This window comes from Lissotriton vulgaris, chromosome 8 (genome assembly GCF_964263255.1).
Source record: "Lissotriton vulgaris chromosome 8, aLisVul1.2, whole genome shotgun sequence".
In the NCBI taxonomy this organism is placed as follows: domain Eukaryota; kingdom Metazoa; phylum Chordata; class Amphibia; order Caudata; family Salamandridae; genus Lissotriton; species Lissotriton vulgaris.
This window is the reverse complement of record NC_141696.1, coordinates 579,685,125-579,704,866: the sequence shown is the minus strand read 5'-3', so window position 1 is coordinate 579,704,866 and position 19,742 is coordinate 579,685,125. Positions and strand designations below refer to the sequence as shown.

Below are 19,742 nucleotides of genomic sequence, written 5' to 3'. Positions count from 1 at the left end.
ACTATGCCCTTTCTGGAGTACTGTAAACTGGCAGCCAAAATGTTTGTACTGCTGGGGGTTGGGTCTACTTATCAAAAGGACAAATAAACATGAAAACTGGTTGTCCTTGACCCAAAACAATATGTCCGGGGTGTGAGGCTATAGGAATTCCACATCCCTGGGTAAAGGTAGAGAAATAACCGCAAAAGGACCCTCTACCTCCAAACAGTGACTTACCAACCCTTTTCCTGATCACACATCACCTGTCAGGGGAACAGGGGAAAGCTACGACAATGCCATCAGTTGTGGCCAGAAGTAACGTCAGATCAGTGGGTGCTAGACATTATCAGTCAGGGCTATTGAAAAAGTCAACCGCCAAATGTCCCACCGTGTAAACACGCCCTAAGTTCTCATTATCTACATCTGCAGAAAGAAGAGGTAAAGGTGCTGCTCAAAAAAGGGGCCATAGAACTTGTCCCGATCCGTGGCCCTGATGTAAAAAATAAGTAAATAAACTGTGGGCTCCCGTGCTTGTTTTGACTACAGCCCCCGGATCGGCCAGGTCCTGGGGGAATTTATATTTTAAAAAAAATGGCCCGCATGGCGCCTCCCTCCCATGGCTCTTTAAACCCCGGGTACAACCAACTCACTGGGGCTTTCTTTTCATATTGGAAGGGGGGCTACGCAGACCTCCCACCCATGGGCCCTTTTGACCCCAGGGGGAAACCACCTCCCCAGGGCTTAATTTAAAATATTAGGGGGCCGCACTGACCCCCCTCAATGGTCTTTTTAGAGCCTTGGTGGCCACTACTTTCCCGGGGCATCAAGAAAAATAAATTTGGGATGGGAGCCAGACAGCCCCCCTTCCATATACGGCCTGGGAATCCCCAGTTCCCTGGGGCCGACCCTTAAAAAGAGGAGGAGGGGGTCTGCGCGGCTCCCTTTCCTGGAGCATGGCCCAGGAACTGCCGCCCTCCCCAGGGCCAGCTCCTACTATTTCCCAAGTTGTCCCCCCCGGGTCATAGCTGTCTGCTTATGCTTTACGGGAGCTCACAGCTCCTGCCAAACAAAATCAAACACTCAGGGCAGGAGCAGTCAAAGTTCTCCCGCACGCTGGAAGCAGAGGTTTAATCTTTTTCCCTGCCCGCAGACATGCAGACAGGGAAAGAGATTAAAGTATTACTCCTGCATGAAATGAAGCTCATTTCCAGCAGCTCCCTGCATGCAGCAGCAATGCCGGCTCCTGCAGGATGCGGGGAGCTAGCTTGGACCGCGATGTTCTTGAGGTTCCCCCTGTAGTCACAGAAAAGATCAGAAGGGAGCAGAAAGAGGCAGAATAAAGGTCCGCAACGAGCAAAATGAGGCAAGATACAGGTGAAAAAGGGGCAGCACGAGGCAAAAAAGGTCAAAAGCTAACAAAGAGGCAAAATAAAGTTGAGAAGCAAGCAGAAAGAGGCAAAGTAAAGGTGAGAAATGAGCAGAAATAGGCAGAATAGAGGTCAGAAACAAGAAGAAAGAGTCAGAATAAAGGTCCACAATTAGCAGAAAGAGTCAGAATAAATATCAGAAATGAGCGGAAAGAGGCAAATAGAGGTCAGGAGTGACTGGAAAGAGGCAAAATAATGAGCAGAACAAGCAGAAAGTTGAAAAATAGAAGGCAATAGTGAGGAGAAAAGAGGCAGAAAAATAATCAGAAAATGGGTTGAGGCGGCACAAAACCGGAGGCAGCAGCAGAGGGTAGAAGACTCCAGGTAAGTTGGACAGGAGGACCGTCGCAGGAGGAAATGGCACGAGGATCAATTCCCGTGTGGTCCCCCTACTTTTTTACCACTCACCCGCTGACAGACACAATTATACACTCACGCACCCACTGACAGACACACTCAGGCACTCATGCATCCACTCACAGATCTGTCCAAGCACTCATTCACCCACTCACAGACCCATTGAGAGACTCGCCCACACATTCATAGGCCTAATCAGAGACTCACACACCCACTCACGGACTCACTCAGGCACTCACAAACCCACTCACCCACTCACAGACCCACTCAAACACTCACACAACCACTCACAGACCCGCACGCCCATTCAGAAACTCGTTCACCTACTCACAGAGCCACTTCGACTTTCATGTTACCATTCACAGACCCACTTAGCGACTAATGGATTCACTCACAGATCCACACAGAGACTCATACACCCACTGACTGACTGACCCACTCAGACACTCACGCATCCCCTCACTCGCTGACCCACTCAGGGACTCATCCATCCACTCACAGACCTTCAAAGACACTAATGCACCCACTCGCAGACCCAAACAGACCTACACTCTTATTCACAGACCCACTCAGACCTGTGTACCCACTTACAGACCCACTCAGTCATGCACCCACTCCCATATCCACACAGGCACTTCTACACCCACTTACACAGCCATGGCTACATCCATAGTCAGTCACACACCCACTCACAGACCCATGCAGCCACCCACACACCCCATGTCATAAGTGATGTAATATTTGAGGTCATAAGCTGCGCTTTGTTGGGGGGGCGGGGGGCGTAAGTTATTGTTGGCTCCGGCAACTATAACTGCTGCATTTCACTAGTTTTGTAGGAAATCTGAGCCTAACTATAACGTCCCCAAAAACGTTGCTTTTTTCAGTGAATTTCTAAGGTTTTTGTAATTCCTTTTCCTAACTATAACATCCCTGTAACTTATTTTTTCAGTGGAAAAAAAATGTGTATATATATATATATTGGTGTGAACAAGCTCTCGTGTGGAGCGAAACGCGTCATCCTGATTTAAATAAACCGTCTTCCCTGCTTTCCATTCTTGGATTCCTGGCATTTTTTGTGGCTATTTCATCTTGCTGGGCGTGAGGTTTCGGAGGTCTTGACCTGTTTGGTTCCGCCATCATCGGACGGGACTAGGACTGTTTTCTTATATATATATATATATATATATAGATATAGATATAGATATAGATATATTATTCATTCCGTGCTTTCTTTCTACCTTAAAAGGAATGACATGGTACTTAGAAAATAAACATTTTCTATCTTGCTGCCAAGTCTGTGAGATGTTTGAGTTGATCTCTGCGTAGAGCCTATATGTTCCTGATTGTGGAAGTGTTCTGCCGGTTGCAGACTATAGGAAACTGAGTTCTTTTTGCAGTAGTCAGCCTACCCTTTCATCCCCCCACAAACACTTTTTGCCTGGCATTTGATGCAACTTTGTTTGAAGTGCACTGGGTTCTTGCTAACAGGTCCCCAGTACCAATGTTCCTTCCCCAAAACAGAACAACTGGTCACTTGATCCGCAAGTGACCAGGCCTTTAGTACCTCTATAAGTCCCTAGTAAGAGGTACCTCTGGTACCTAGGGCATAGGAACGGAGGAGGGTCCCTAAGAGCTGCAGCAAATTTTGTGCCAAACTCATACAGACTGCCACTGCAGGCTGCGTGAACAGGTGCTCTAAAAAGTGAAAACATGTGTGCCATGCCCCCTAACATTGCATTACAAAAGGGGATGGTAATGGACGGAGCATCTGAACCAGCCCGGCTTGCTTGAATCCAGTGGCAAAGTGAGCAAGGGACTCACGTCTGAGCATACCCTGCCACACTTATGGCGGCCAAAAGCGGTACAAAAGGGGGTGGTAATGGACGGAGCATCTGAACCAATCAAACACTCACACCCAGTCAACACATCTTGGTTCAATCCATCACCGTTCTTTAGCCCACTCTGCCATCCCAGTTCAGACATGGCTATATGCAAATCAGTCTGACCCTGTGCCTCATGGGAACAGTCCAGCCCGAACTGCCAAGCCATGCCTTCCCTGGACCGGAAACAAGCTTCCGAGGACCGGTTTCTGGCATTCCAGCCGTCTTCAGCCTGGCTTGCTTGAATCCAGTGGCAAAGTGAGCAAGGGACTCACGCCTGAGCATACCCTGCCACACTTATGGCGGCCAAAAGCGGTACAAAAGGGGGTGGTAATGGACGGAGCATCTGAACCAATCAAACACTCACACCCAGTCAAAAGATCTGGGTTTAATCCATCACCGTTCTTTAGCCCACTCTGCCACCCCAGTTCAGACATGGCTATATGCAAATCAGTCTGACCCTGTGCCTCATGGGAACAGTCCAGCCCGAACTGCCAAGCCATGCCTTCCCTGGACCGGAAACAAGCTTCCGAGGACTGGTTTCTGGCATTCCAGCCGTCTTCAGCCCGGCTTGCTTGAATCCAGTGGCAAAGTGAGCAAGGGACTCATGTCTGAGCATACCCTGCCACACTTATGGCAGCCAAAAGCCGTCTTCAGCCCGGCTTGCTTAAATCCAGTGGCAAAGTGAGCAAGGGACTCACGTCTGAGCATACCCTGTCACACTTATGGCGGCCAAAAGCGGTACAAAAATGGGTGGTAATGGACGGAGCATCTGAACCAATCAAACACTCACACCCAGTCAAAAGATCTGGGTTTAATCCATCACCGTTCTTTAGCCCACTTTGCCACCCCAGTTCAGACATGGCTGTATGCAAATCAGTCTAACCCTGTGCCTCATGGGAACAGTCCAGCCCGAACTGCCAAGCCATGCCTTCCCTGGACCGGAAACAAGCTTCAGAGGACCGGTTTCAGGCATTCCAGCCGTCTTCAGCCCAGCTTGCTTGAATCCAGTGGCAAAGTTCATCACCACCCCCTTTTGTACCCCCCTAACATTGCATGGCATGTTTATAAGTCACACCTAGCTAGCTAGCTAGATCAGAAGGTATCAGAGCACTTTACATATAATACGAAGTATGCTTATGGACATATCTGGACATATCTGCATGAGCAGATATGACCCTGTGCTGGCCAGTTCAATTACTTCCCAGACAAGTGAACAGTGAAGCATTTTTCAGTACATGTACTGGACCCTGTTGAAAGCAAGTTCTCCAGCTACACAATGGCTTCATTCAAAATAGGGAGGTTTGGTATCAAACATCTTATATTGATAAAGTAACACTGATGCCAGTGTTGAATTTAATAATACATGTCCCCAGAGGGCACCTTTTTAGGTGCTCCTTGAAAACCTACCAGCTTCTGGTGTGCTGACTTGTTTTTGCCAGCCTGGCCCCAGAGACAAGTTTGTGACCCCCAGGGGTGAGGGCCTTTGCTCTCAGGAGGCCAGAAACCAAGCCTGCTCGGGCAGAGGGTGCTTACACCCCCACCCATAGGATGACCTGCAGATTAGCACTCCAAGTCAGGGGAGCTTTAAAGAGCCCACTGCCTTTTGGTATACAAATCTGTCTTCTCTCATAGGAGAGGAAGCCAACCCACCTGTGTTCAGAGCCCTTTGTCACCTTGACAGGTGGGAAAACTAGTTAATCAGATAGGCATGTCCACCCTGTGGCCAGTACGGCCCCTAAGGTGGGCTACCTGAAGTGGAGCAGACTTTTTAGAGTTAGCCATGTTGGTGCTGGCAAATGTAGAAACACTGGGACAGGGTTATTCCCACCACCCACAGGAAATGGTCATATTGGGGATGTAGTGACTCTAGGGGTAGGTAGCTCATTGGCTTCTACCCCATACTCCTCTAACACCCCTAAATCTAGTATTTAGGAGGCCTTGTACCAGAAAAGCAGATCCTTCTGACCTGAAAGGAGAAGACGGAGGTGAAGAGTCGCAAAGGCGAAGAACAGAAGATCCATCATCTGACTTGGAGCCAACCTGCTGGCCTGCATGCTGACTTCGACAGTTTCACCAAAAGACAGCTTGTCCTGCAGCTGCTGTTTCTCCAAAGCCTGGGAGATATATCTGCACCTCATCCAGGAACCAAGGACTCCTGTGGAACAGTGGAACTGCTCCCCTGCATCCTGCAGTTACCCAAGACTGAGCTGTGAGGCTCCAAGACTGCGAAAACACTATGCTGGAAAGCACCACAATACCCGAGCCACCTAACCAGAGCTGAAATGGGCCAACTGCGTCAATGTGGTCCTCTGAACCTGATGACCTACGAAGAAGGATACTGAAGAGCCACAAAAACAGAACATTGAAGAAGAGCAACTGAGTTGGCACCAGTCCTGCCAGCCTGTCTGCTGCTTCCCACCGTACCTGCACCAAAGAAGTCTCATCCTGCAGCTGGTGAACCTCCAAATCCTCTGAGGACAGCCTGCCTTCAATAAAGACTCAAGAACTCCAGTGGAGCAGTGGAACTGCATCCTGAAGGTACTTCAAGAACAACTGTGAGGACTCAATAATCATCAAAACTCGATGGCGCCAAGCACCACTGCACCGGAGCCCCCTCAGTCGACGTGGGCCAATGGTGTCAGCTCCTGACCCGAGACAATGTGGGCCAATGGTGTCAGTGTGGTCCCTAAGCCTTCAGGAGACTGTCCAATTTGGTTTTACCCCTGGTCTACTCCCTGACTTCGCCTGCGGCCTCTGTTTGAAGGTCCCATCAACCGCGAGTGCTGCTGTATGAAGAAGCCAGACACCTCAAAGACCCTTTGCACCCAACCTCTCCGGCATGAGGAGAACAGGACCACCGGTGTTTCTCGTACCCCAGCGTCGCAAGACTTGAACCCTCCTGTTGGTTCAGTCCGACTGGCCTCCCAGTCCAAACCTGCAGCTTCTTTTCATGCAGACCGATGCCCATTGACTAACATTGGGAACCAGACACAGCACTGCACCAAAGCACCTGGCCGCCCTAGTGGCGCTGGAGGTAACCTGCTGGTGCTGCCTTGGACCTTGCCCCATACTCGCCTTAAGTCCAAGAGATTGGTCTCATAAGTCGCTGTACTATACCGAAATGCCATACTTGTTTTTCCTCCAATAGGATAACATTGAGGCTTCTGAAAAATGCACTAATTGTCAACTTTTTAAAAGTAAAAGTATTTTTCTTGCATAATGTAGTTACCCGATTGTATTGATTCTTGTGCCTTAACCTATATAAAGATGTGTTATTTTTATACATTGGCGTGGATCTCCTTATTGAGTCGTGTGCATCATTTATTGACTATTTTGTGAATTTGCAGATGTCTAACGCTCTTCACTGATCAGCCTAAGGCTGGTCTATCACACTTCCCCCCTCATAGAAGAGCACCTTTGGATTGCTAGAGCTAGCCCCTGTCCACTCATAAAGGGAGCCCCTGAACTCTTTGCACAATATACCTCATTTGTGCTATGTCATATAAAGAGTCAACTTCCTACAGAGACTTCACACCACATTCTATGACCGTGGAAAATGCTTGGCACCTTAGCAAACAAGCATTTGCAAAGAAAATCGGTCTCGCCTTTGGGACTTACTAATTATGCCAATGGTTTCTACCCTTGTTGTACAGCCTCCCCCATGCACTACAGCATAGTAAAAAAGAAGCTATGACGCGGTGGTCGCATCATTATGTAGGAGTGCTCACCATGCATGTTTGTGACTGTAAAAGATGACGCACATTTGTTTCTAATTTTAACTTACCAATTTGGATTGGTAAATTAAAAAAACAGCAAGCATTGGCTAAGCCAACAGGTCTCGCCTAGAAGAGCTATTGGTTTTACCAATGTCTTTTAGTTATGTTGTACAGAAGCACGACTGAAGGGAGAAAAACTCTTTGTCTTGGCACTTTTTTTGTAACTTTCACCCATACTGTGCAACCGCCCTGCTGTACAACATGGCTGCAAGACTTTGACAAAGCCAATAGCTTCCTAGACAAGACCTGTTGGTTTTGCCAATGCATATTGGTGCTGCTGTTTGCGCTAGGCTAATCAATTCTGTTCTCAATAGAATTTCTTTAAGTAGGGAACAACACATTAGTTAAAAGCTGGCTATATTTTGTGTACACTAGTCAGTCATATGGTGTTGAAAAATAGGGCTCTTGTTCTCTTGATTTGTGTATGAGAGGAATTATGGTCCTGGTGTTTTTTTGCAAATGCAACAACATATCCTGTTTCTGTGTGTTCAGGTCATCACTTGCTGGGCTATGTACTGATCCTATATGCTCGGGCTGTGCACACCCTGGTATCTCCTGATCGTCAGTTCTCAGGCCTGCATCTACGTATGCCAAAATATCTTCTTTCCCTTGGTGGTCAGACCACCACATACTGGCTTATTTGCGCCTCTTGTGTGCTGGGTTAGAAGGATTGGACTGGCTAATAAGGCTGTCTGGCAGTGCCCAAAGGACTGATCTGACAGGTCAGTGTGAGGGCCGGCTTTTTGGCTGTTTGTGGGCCTTTTTATGGTGTGATGCTCCTGTTTTTACTATGGATTTCCTTGATATTAAAACAAACATTGGGTATAGCAAGCTTCCATACCTTGCAAAACAAGTATACAGCGTGTATTTGCATCTCAGTGCACAGGAACTGTGAATACGCAATATCCCCTGCTTCTGGATTGGTGTTTCCTTTGACATATATCTGCAGTCTTCTGGCGTCCCGTGTGTTCTGATGGCTTCATGTCACTTTAAAAGCTTCACGTTTCCGAGGTGTTCTAGTATATGTTTACCTTGCTGGTGACTATTGCTATGCGTCACTCTCGCTGGCTGTGCAGTAAAGGCCAGCAAAGGTCCCGGCAAAGTTGTAACTCTGTTCAGGCTGCCTGCATGCTTCTAAATACGAATCCAAGGTTGTGACTGGTGCCCCAGCAATGTTGGATCTCCGGTCCCTGCAGGTATGGTGAGGCAGCCATCTCTTAATGGAACTGATTTATCGACCGTGCTCTAAATGGGCTGGTACTGAGTTATGTTATATGATTGTTAAAGCGCAAACAGCTGCCCCAGCAACGGAGCGTCCCGGCGCTGACCTAACCAGTACCTGAGGGGGGAGGGGGATGGCTACAGAGGACTAAATGAGGGAAAAGAGATGAGTTTTTAGTGACTTCCGAAAGGCAGTCAAGTTAGTTAAAGTGCGGATATGTTGGGGTAGTGAGTTCCAGAGTCTAGCCCCCAAGACTTTGAAGGAACGTCCACCCATTCTACTGAGCCTGAATCGTGGGATCGACACAAGGTGTTGTCCCAGTGAGCGTAAGTTACGCTGAGGGGTGTAGGGTACAAGGAGCGGGCGTAGGAGTTCAGGGCAGTCAGAATTCAGAATTTTGAATGAGGTGGTAAGAGTTTTGAAGTGAATCCGAGATTCAATTGGCAGCCAATGCAGGTTACGGATGGTAGCTCTGGCAGAGCACCTGCGTGGGAGGCCAACCACCGCTCTGGCGGCCGAGTTCTGAACGCGTTGCAGCCGTGCTAATTAGTGCCAGCACTTTTTTATTTTGAGAGAGAGTACCGGCACTTCTCAAGAGAGACGTAATATTTTTAATTGGAGGGTATCGACACTTCTCAGAAACAAGCCGATACTCTGGTACAGGGTACCTGCACTTCTATTTTTCCATTTCAAGCTCTATGTATAGATTATCTTTAGCTCAGGCACGCAGCCAGAAAGAGTTTCAGCCCTCCCGTCCTGTGTCTCACCCCGGGCTGATGTAGCTCAAGCTGCTGTGGGCTCGGCTCGGCAGTGTCTGGAGTCTCATCTCTGGCAGACCCGAGTTTTTCACAGGTCTTTAAGTCAATTTGCATATATACATACCTTTGTAAACTGGTTACCAAGGCTTAGTTTTTAGGTCTCGGCTAGCGAAGGCTGCGCTTGCGCAGTCTCGCTGGCGAGATCTTATGTTTTCCAGAGTGGGGCTTGAACCCACCCCTTTTCTCCATTGGCTGGCTTCCTAAACGGAGGTCAGCCATTGGAGAAGAGGGGCGTCTTTTCATTTAAGCCCCTTCTTTTTCAGATTGAGGGGCGTGTTTTTTCGGTCCTTTCCCTCCTCTTCCCATTGGCTGGAATTTTACATTCCAGGCAATGCGAAGAGGAGAGCAAGAAAAACACGCCCCCCAGTCGGAAAATGACTGAGCTTTTCGGAGAGTCATTTCTGCTTGACCGCCGCCTCAAGAAGTCTGGCGAAAAAACACAGTTGATGGACAGAATGTAGAACAATGTCATACATTCACCCCAGTACAAGGATCTGGGCCTAAATCCATCGTTTTTTTGCACTCCACACCACCCTGGGTTAGACACTGGCTATATGCAAATCAGCTCTGACCCTGTGCCCCATGGGAACAGTCCAGTCCGAACTACCAAGCCATGTCTTTCCCAGACCGGAATCGAGCATCCAAGGACCGGTTTCTGGCTATCAGCCTTCATTCAGCCTGGATAGCTTGACTCCAGTGGTGTGGAGAGCCTGGGACTCACGTCTGAGTATACCCAGCACACTCGGGGTGAAAATTGCAAAAAACACAGTTGATGGACAGAATGTAGAACAATGTCATACATTCACCCCAGTACAAGGATCTGGGCCTAAATCCATCGTTTTTTTGCACTCCACACCACCCTGGGTTAGACACTGGCTATATGCAAATCAGCTCTGACCCTGTGCCCCATGGGAACAGTCCAGTCCGAACTACCAAGCCATCTCTTTCCCAGACCGGAATCAAGCATCCAAGGACCGGTTTCTGGCTATCAGCCTTCATTCAGCCTGGATAGCTTGACTCCAGTGGTGTGGAGAGCCTGGGACTCACGTCTGAGTATACCCAGCACACTCGGGTGAAAATTGCAAAAAACACAGTTGATGGACAGAATGTAGAACAATGTCATACATTCACCCCAGTACAAGGATCTGGGCCTAAATCCATCGTTTTTTTGCACTCCAAACCACCCTGGGTTAGACACTGGCTATATGCAAATCAGCTCTGACCCTGTGCCCCATGTAACAGTCCAGTCCGAACTACCAAGCCATGTCTTTCCCAGACCGGAATCAAGCATCCAAGGACCGGTTTCTGGCTATCAGCCTTCATTCAGCCTGGATAGCTTGACTCCAGTGGTGTGGAGAGCCTGGGACTCACGTCTGAGTATACCCAGCACACTGGGGGTGAAAATTGGCTGATGAAGGCTGATAGCCAGAAACCGGTCCTTGGATGCTTGCACAGGGTCAGAGCTGATTTGCATATAGCCAGTGTCTAACCCAGGGTGGTGTGGAGTGCAAAAAAACGATGGATTTAGGCCCAGATCCTTGTACTGGGGTGAATGTATGACATTGTTCTCCATTCTGTCCATCATCTGTGTTTTTTGCAATTTTCACCCCGAGTGTGCTGGGTATACTCAGACGTGAGTCCCAGGCTCTCCACACCACTGGAGTCAAGCTATCCAGGCTGATGAAGGCTGATAGCCAGAAACCGGTCCTTGGATGCTTGATTCCGGTCTGGGAAAGACATGGCTTGGTAGTTCGGACTGGACTGTTCCCATGAGGCACAGGGTCAGAGCTGATTTGCATATAGCCAGTGTCTAACCCAGGGTGGTGTGGAGTGCAAAAAAACGATGGATTTAGGCCCAGATCCTTGTACTGGGGTGAATGTATGACATTGTTCTCCATTCTGTCCATCATCTGTGTTTTTTGCAATTTTCAAGAAGTCTGGCAGCACCGGGCAGAACTGGAGCCCTCTTCCAGCACCGGCAGTAGGCAGTACCCAGTGCCACCCCCTCTTCAGCAGGCACAGCTGCTGATCGTGCTCCGTTCCACGTCTGAGCCCACCCGCCAAACCTGCCACTTCCCATGCCCCCTCCTCGTACAGCCTCGGGGCCATCCCCACTCCCCAGCAACATGCGCCGTCCCCCGCAGTGCTCCCTCAGCAGTCCCCCAGACCACTCCGTTCCAGTGAGCACGCGCCCTTTAATCCTGCCACCAGTCCCCTCTCCACACTCTGCAATCAGCCCTTCTCGCGTCGCCCCTTCTCCGCGGCTGGGTCTGCCTGGTCCTCGCCCTACTTCCAGCCCTCTCCCCGGCACGACCAATGCCCCACCCCAATAGCCATCTTCCTCTCATCCCGCCGTTCAAGCCCACTCCACTCCGGCGGCCGTCTCCTACCTCACCGCTGACGGTGCCTGAAAACCGTGGGAAGCCGCGGCGGCCTGGCAGCTGTAAGGAGGTGAGGCTTTTGCGGAGCGCGCGCGCTGATGGGAAGGAAAGGTTTAAGGACCGGAGGTCGCCCACGCCCCCCTTGAGGACCGGAAGCTTCCCTGTTTCCGGTGAGAACCGAAACCGCCCCACTTTGAAGACAGGACGCCACTCTTTTCCATTATTCCTGAAGAACGAAGACCAACTTTAAAGGACGGACCTAGCACCTTGCACAGGATACCGTCAGCAGCGAGAGCCCAACCCGCAGATAACAGCCTGGGGCCCGGACCCACATGAGCAGGCGGGAGAAGCGGGGAGCCCGGCAGGTAATTAGGGGCATTGCTAGAGGGTTTGAGGGGACTGAGGAAGGGAAAAGAGGTTTATTCAAACCGTCAAAATCTGGTAGTTCCAGGATATCTTGTAATGCCACCTATCCCTCTTCCATATGCCCCTCCTTGTTTTGTCTCCCTTTTTTCTAAGTGCCCGTTTCCGTTGTTAAATCCCTTTGACCACCTTCTGTGTGCATAACTTCACGCCCGCCGCCCTCATACCCGTGGTACTCCAGCAGCTGCTTAGAGAGCCATTTATGCCACCCTCTTCATACGGCTACCTGATGCTTAGGTGTACCGGACTACCTCTGACAGACACTCTGAAATGACTTCTCGCCCTTCACGTGCTGACCCAGCAACCCACTCCTGCTCTTCGTCGTATCCTCTTACACACCCGTCTTATTCTCTATCCAGTTACTACCCTCTCACACCCGTGTAAATTTCCTCTATTGATTCGACTTCCCTATTCCTATGACAGCCTAACTCACAAGCCCCCCCCTATTTGTAAGTTTTCATCTTTATAGCCACATGCATTACCCTCTTCTTTTCGCTTCCTTAGTGGCTTAGTATCCTCAATATCCTCAGTAGCCCCACCAGCGCTGATCAATATACTTTCTTACAAGAGCCTTTTCATCTGGACTCCCAGGGAGCTCGGGTCACGCCTCATACGACAATACAATACCTCTGAGCATTGACCCCCTTCATATGATCACTTTCGAAGCGACGGGACCCCACCAGCTAAAACGAAAACGCTGTTCACGCACTAACCAATAGGCGTTTAGAATTTCGGTTCCCGCGAAGAGTGTTCCCTGGAACTATGGGGTTATGTTTACGTTAAAGTACAAACTCTTTTTTGCCACTGATACTCTACATCAACTGACCGTTAGCCCATGAGAACTCATTGTACTTACTGCAGGTTGACTCTACTACTCCGCCCTATTTAATCGGCATCTCTTCCCTGGTTGTGATCGTTTTTTCTTGCCTCTCTTCCCTGGATGTGATCCTTTTTTCTTGCCTCTGCCCCCTGGTTGCGCTCGCTTTTCTTGCCTCTCTTCCCTGGTTGTGATCGTTTATTCTTGCATCTCTTCCCTGGTTGTGATCGTTTTTTCTTGCCTCTGCCCCCTGGTTGTAATCGCTTTTCCTGCCTCTGGTCCCTGGGGCGTTACTGAGCAGTAGTGGGCGTGTGGTGAGGGGCAGTGGGTGCCCAGGGCATGGACGCCAGCGCACCGGCTGACCTGTGTCTGTGGCTGTGTGTGTGTGGCTCTGTGTGTGTGTGTGGCTCTGGCTCTGTGTGTGTGTGGCTCTGTGTGTGTGTGGCTCTGTGTGTGTGGCTCTGTGTGTGTGTGTGTGTGGGGGGGGGGGGGTTGTGTGTGTGTGGCTCTGTGTGTGTGTGTGTGTGTGTGGGGGTGGGTGGCTCTCTGTGTGTGTGTGTGGCTCTGTGTGTGTGTGTGTGTGTGTGTGTTGGGCTCTGTGTCTGCTAATACTCCCTACTACTCTCTAATGCTCACCTATTGCCATTGTAAATGACAATACCATTTATTTATGTTTTTTTAAAAACAAAAAATGAAAAAAATGCCATTTGCAATGCCTATAGCTCTAACTTTAACAAAGACGAGACCATTGCATTGTTAATGCTTGTTTTGTCTGGTTTCAGTTTCCCCTGGGCTCCCACTCTGCCTATTCCTTACATTTGTTTTTTATATTTACTGCTGTAGTGTCAGAATGCATTTCATGAAAAGGAATATAAAGTAGGGTTGCCAAAAGAAATTGCCAGCCATTTCTTGTTCAAAGAGCCTGCAAATTCCTTGTCTTTACACTAATTCGGGTTATAAATTAAAAAAAAGTATGTATTAGTTTGTAATGTGACTTTTCTAACAGTGTTCCCTTTAATTATCAATCATGGATCATTCAGGCAGCCCTAGAGCACAATTAAAAGTGCTTTATATTTATATTTTCTGTTCAAAGTATGCACAGGTAAGTGCTGTAAATACAGCTTTGGGTGACTTTATTTTTGTACCTTCTGGGACATCAAAATAATTTGCTGGCTACCCTAATCATAAGACTAGAATTTTGTATGACGATCAGCTAATTATTTATTTCCTCCACCCTCGATCCCTGATTAATGCCATAATAGCAATAGTTTAACTTGTATCTGAAACCCTACGCCACCGCCAATAACCTGCTGAGTTACTTCAAGTGTCTGGGAATGCACCATGCATTCAGACAACTCACACCTCATTCTCCTCCCTCACTTTCACGCTCATCCTGCACTCTGTGGTTCTGAAATTCTGGGCCCTGCTATATTATGGTACCGAGGCCCAACACTCGTGTCACAAAATATCATCGTATCATGACGAATTTGGTATTGACAGACCGGTAATGATCCAGACGTTATCCCTATGTATTTGCGTCGTGATTGAGTGATGCTAAAACCCTTAAATCATGGTTTCCGTTCTGAACCCTCGGACTCCATTTTGTGAACGGCATCCATCTTATGGCTTGCCCTCATATAGTCAATTTATTAAGGCCGAGTTTGATCTAAAAGGACACGTCCACCTTAGCTGACTTCTCCGTGACCTGGCCGAGCTGACTCCACTGCCTCCAGCCAAACCTGTTCGGGCAGTCCCTCGCTCAGTGGCCGAGTAAGATAGCATCAAGGCACAGCATAGCATAAACCATTCACCACATTCAAACCATGCTTTATCATACACACACCTGTCCCTGTTTCTTGTTTATGACTCGTTTTACGATGAGGAGGTGCCCGGTTTTATTGGGGTTTCATCGATATCTGATGGGAGTTCTGGGCCTGGCTGGGTAATCCATCACGAACTGGACATCTAAAATATGGGTTGGTCATCATGACTTCGCTTTTTGCCTTATTATAGAAATATGTATATGACCGTATTTGTAATCTCAAGAATTCTTACCTTCAGCTGTTATTTCTGTATATAAGGAGAAGGCTGGTTCTGTAAAAACGAACAGTCTCCTGAGAACTTACGACCCGTGCTGTCGTACTTCTAGGACACATGTTACTTGGTTGCAGCCAATAAAACTCGATCTCTGACTTCATCTAGAAGACTCTGTGTTTCTGTGGTCCGGAACAGGGAGAACTCAGAGGTCCTTGGGTGTGATCCCCTGGCACCACTGTGTTCCTAAAAACCCGGCACCTCAACTCTCAGAGATCACAATGCACTCACACTGATCACCATGCACTCACACTGATCACCATGCACTCACACCAATCACCTGCTTATCCTGCAGTCACAGTGATCACTCTGTACTCACAATGCACTTGTTCCGTTCACCCTGTACCTCACCTTGCAGTCACACGAGCACACTACTCACCCTGCACTCATGTGACACTTCGGTCACTTGTTCCCCTCTCTGCTCAATCTGTAATCTCACTCAAACAAACCCATCACTAACCATGCATTCATTCGTCTGACTCTGCACTTAGATCTGCACCCAAATTCATATGGTCACCTCACTCACCCAGCTATCACTCCTCTTACCCTCTTCTCACACTGTTGCATCGCTCACCGTGCACTCACATGAACACTCTTACCACCCACAGAGCGCAGAGGGTTAATGTGCCTGCTACAAATAACGTGTACCATGCAGGTCACAGAACTTAGTGTGAGTAAACTAGGAGTAGAGTCCCCAAAAAATTTAAATGTTTGTCAGAAAGGTGCTATCAAGAGATGAGGTGCATTGTTGGCGAGTGGTAGTGAGGGAATTCAAGGAAAAGGAGGAAATAGCGGAGGGGCGCCAAAAAAGACTGTTGCACCGTGTGCAACCAGTGCTAGGGCCAGCCCTGGCTAGGAGTGTTACCCCCCCCCCCACGAAGTTCAGTTCTAGTTGCTCCCCTGCTTTAGCGTACAGTGCGATTATATAACCCGAGCAGTCGGGCCATACAGCTTGAACAAAGCCCATATTGACATAACATTTTGCATTTTTAAGGTCACTTTTCTCACAATTGCACTGGATGCAAGACATATTGTGGTATAATTTTGACTGCAGTTTATTGGTCATAGAACACATCATATCAAGTAGTCGCTCGCAGGCGGTGACATCATTTCAAACCCGACGTAATTCAGCCACGTCCATGTCTTTGAATCCTTAACGTTCTTACCAGTGGGGGATATTTTTTTACAGTACCCTGCACATTACTGGCTCCAACTGCTACCATTAGTCCGTTTTGCCCCATGTGTTTGGCCCCCTGGCCAGGATTTCTGGCTGCAAGTGCCGAGTCTGTGTTACTTGGTACCCAACACCCCTTTGCCTTACCCTGTTGGTCTACCATCTGGCATCCCAGAGCCTGAGGAGTATTAACTGTTCCACTTATGGGCTCCTTGGACCCTGTGGCCTCTATCGTACCTTTTTATTTTAATGATGAACAACATTGACATAGGATACTTTCAGGCCTTTGGAGAGTGTAAAGTCAGCAGAGTTTATTAGCTGCTACGATGCACAAATGACCAGCATGGATATCCTAATAAATTGAATTATGAATCTGGGCTTATTGCATCGTATTTTTAAACTGCTATGTTTTGCCAAAGTATTTTAAAAACATGAAAAGCTGTAAAATGGTCCATTTCAGCAGCAGAAATGCTTTTGCTGCACACATGACCAGGAGCATGTTGCAGTCTTCGAGTTCTGCATCTTAAAGTTCGGACAAGCTGATTGCAGAGTGCAAGGCATACATGCAGCTCACTTTTATATGACCCCTCCAAAGTTCGCTCACCCCCCTGCCCCCCGCCCCCCCCCCCCAGGGTCTCATTTCACCACACCTGTTTTCGCACCGCTTTCCACCTCCCACACGACTGTCGGTCACGCTGTTTTTGCGCCCTTACCTGTCCCTTACCGCCACCTCTAGAGGGATAGGCCCACCAACCATGCCATGAGGAAGGATGTCCGTCCTTCACCTCCAGCGTCATTTTACTCTACTGCTTGCACCTACGCCAATTCTGTCAGGTTATGTATAGGGCCCGTGAGGCCCACTTCACTGGCCAGGCCTCCGCCTTTTCCTTCCCAGCTGGAAAGCACCCCTGGTTCTGACTGTGGAATGCACACAACTTAACTTTCTTGTCCCTCCATCGTCTTTCGTGCTTCCACCTACTACATATAGAAGTGGGCGAGCCAACAAATTAACAGGTAGAGCCAAGCCAGACCCTTAGCCAATGGGCAGGCACGAATCTTATTGCTCATGCACGAGCCAAGCCCTGAAAATATTTGCTATGTAAATCATGCAACAAACCAAATAAAATTATTTTTTTTAAAACATGTGGCACTGAGAAGCGCTATCTAAAAGTGATAGTTTAGTACTAACAGTAGTTTGACCCCACAAACTTGAAAAAGCACTTACTTAAAATGCGGTGTGGACTATGATCTTCCTGGTATTTCCTGGTCTAAAGAAAACCTATCTGCAGCCATCTTCTTGTCAACTGCAGGGAGTTATTGCCCTTACATGCTAGGGACACTAAGATTATGGGTCATATGTATGAAGCCAATTTGCAATTGCTGAAATTCGCAGAATTTCAGCATTTGCGATCGCAAATTAGCAGTGTGCAATGTATCACACAAAAATCCCCTCGCAAAATTAGGAATCACAAATTTTGCCGTTCCTTATTTTGCGATTGCATTTAAGGAATCGCAAATTGTGATTCCTTAAATGCAATGTAAGAAGCACAAAAGAAAGTGCGATTTGGCCTTAAGGAATCGCAAATTACCACCAACTTAAAGTTGGTGGTAAATTGCGATTTCACTTAAAAATACACTATTTTGCATTTCTTAAAGTGCCATGTGGCGCACATACATGTCCTTAGGGCATGAATGTGTGCCACATGTGCACACATGCACATTTCAGGGGTGCAACAGGGTGTCCTTTTGGCACCCTTGAAATTGCATTCTCAATTTGCGATTCTCTAATTGCTAATCGCAAATTGGGAATGCCTTCCCATTCATTCCTATGGGTCTCCTAGCCCATAGGAATGAATGGGAAGATATTCCTTATTTGCGAATCTCAATTTGCGATTCGCAAATAAGGAATATGTGGGATCCGCAAAATTATTTGCAAATTCCACATACATTGCATTTTGCGATTCTCAAATTGCGAATCGCTGAAAATCGCAATTTGAGAATCACAAAAGTATACTTTGATACATATGGCTCTTAGTACCTGTTTTATAATACAATCCTTAACCTGGAGCCTGTTTTGGGGCGAACGTTAGGGCTCAGATTTGCAGTGTATTAAAATGCCCAAAATGAGGCCCGATTGCAGGGAGCTGAATGTATCTACGGTAACCACCATGTAGCAGAGCTGGTGGATGTTATTATGGGTATGTATAAATCTAGTGTCAATAAGGATGTGAATTAATGCTAATGGAAGCACACTGGCGAAACACTACGTGGAGCGTAGGGTTCCTTAGATGCCCACTGTGCTTGAGAGCGACATGGAGAGGGCAGAGCAGCATACAGGGGAGTCCGCTGTAATAAACGTACACTCATGGAGTGCTTCAGAAAAAAGAAAAAGAGAGTCCTTGAAAAGCGAGCACTCGTGGAAGAAACAAAGAAGCTAATCAGAGGGGTGATAAAGAGACTTTGCTCCAGGGGAGGGACAAAGATGGGATGGTGGGGCCAAAACAAATATAGCCAGAAAATAAAAAGAAAGCAACAGAGTGACAAAACGAAAAGCTAGTGGTAAGTAATGGACAGAAAGCATTCCTAGGTAAGCTTTCAGAACGTAACCAATATGTTTTTTCAACCAGACAGCTGGTTTAACATAGTTGATTGTGATAGAAGTAGAATAGCTTTCTGGACATCTGTGTTGCACAGACTCACTTTAATCTATTAAAAAAGACACTTGTAAGCAAGCATTTTTTTGCCTAAGGAGATTTTTATTTCCCCCAGGAAGGTGACACTGGTGATGGTGGGACTTGATAATGCTGGCAAAACTGCAACAGTTAAAGGAATCCAAGGAGGTAAGAGCTTCTGGCAATATAATATTCCAATTTCAAAGACAAATCACCTGGTGTTCTCTGTCAGTTTATTTGTTGGCAAAATTAGGTAATTCATTATTTTGTTCTTTAAAATAAAATCTATAGATGGTAAAATTCCCACATTAGTAACGGTAATCCTAAGCATTTTGCATGAATTACGCTCCGTGAGGCACCTTTTAATAAATCATATTGCTAAGAAGTATTTTACTAACCCCATTTATCAACATATGTGAACCACTCTCTACAATAAAGATAATTATTCGAACTGTTTTTTTCCCTTTCTTTCTTTAAACAAAACATAATCACACATGTTAACATAATTGCATACTTACTGTGATAGTGCTTCCTCTTGGCGGAGTGCAGGGTATTTTGCTTTGTACAACGGTCAAACATCAGGTGTACATACTTAGGTGCCAAACTCTCAATGATATGCACCAGAGTCCAAGCACGAAGCCCTACTTTCTTTTGTCAGTGACTTTCTTTGGTTTTGGTGCTTGTTCGATTTGCCCCATGAGTTACAGAGCCTTTTGGGG

The 19,742-nt window shown here is 47.5% G+C and overlaps 1 protein-coding gene across 2 annotated transcripts in view; it reads left to right on the top strand.

The window, feature by feature from the left end:
• The window catches only part of ARL13B (ARF like GTPase 13B), an 836,406-nt gene that overhangs the window by 263,263 nt on the left and 553,401 nt on the right, over positions 1 to 19,742 (top strand). For both annotated transcript variants that reach the window (XM_086934423.1, XM_086934422.1), the window contains exon 3: positions 19,121 to 19,191. In XM_086934423.1, the coding sequence (XP_086790549.1) occupies positions 19,121 to 19,191 (71 nt within the window). The remainder of the gene's footprint in view (positions 1 to 19,120; positions 19,192 to 19,742) is intronic.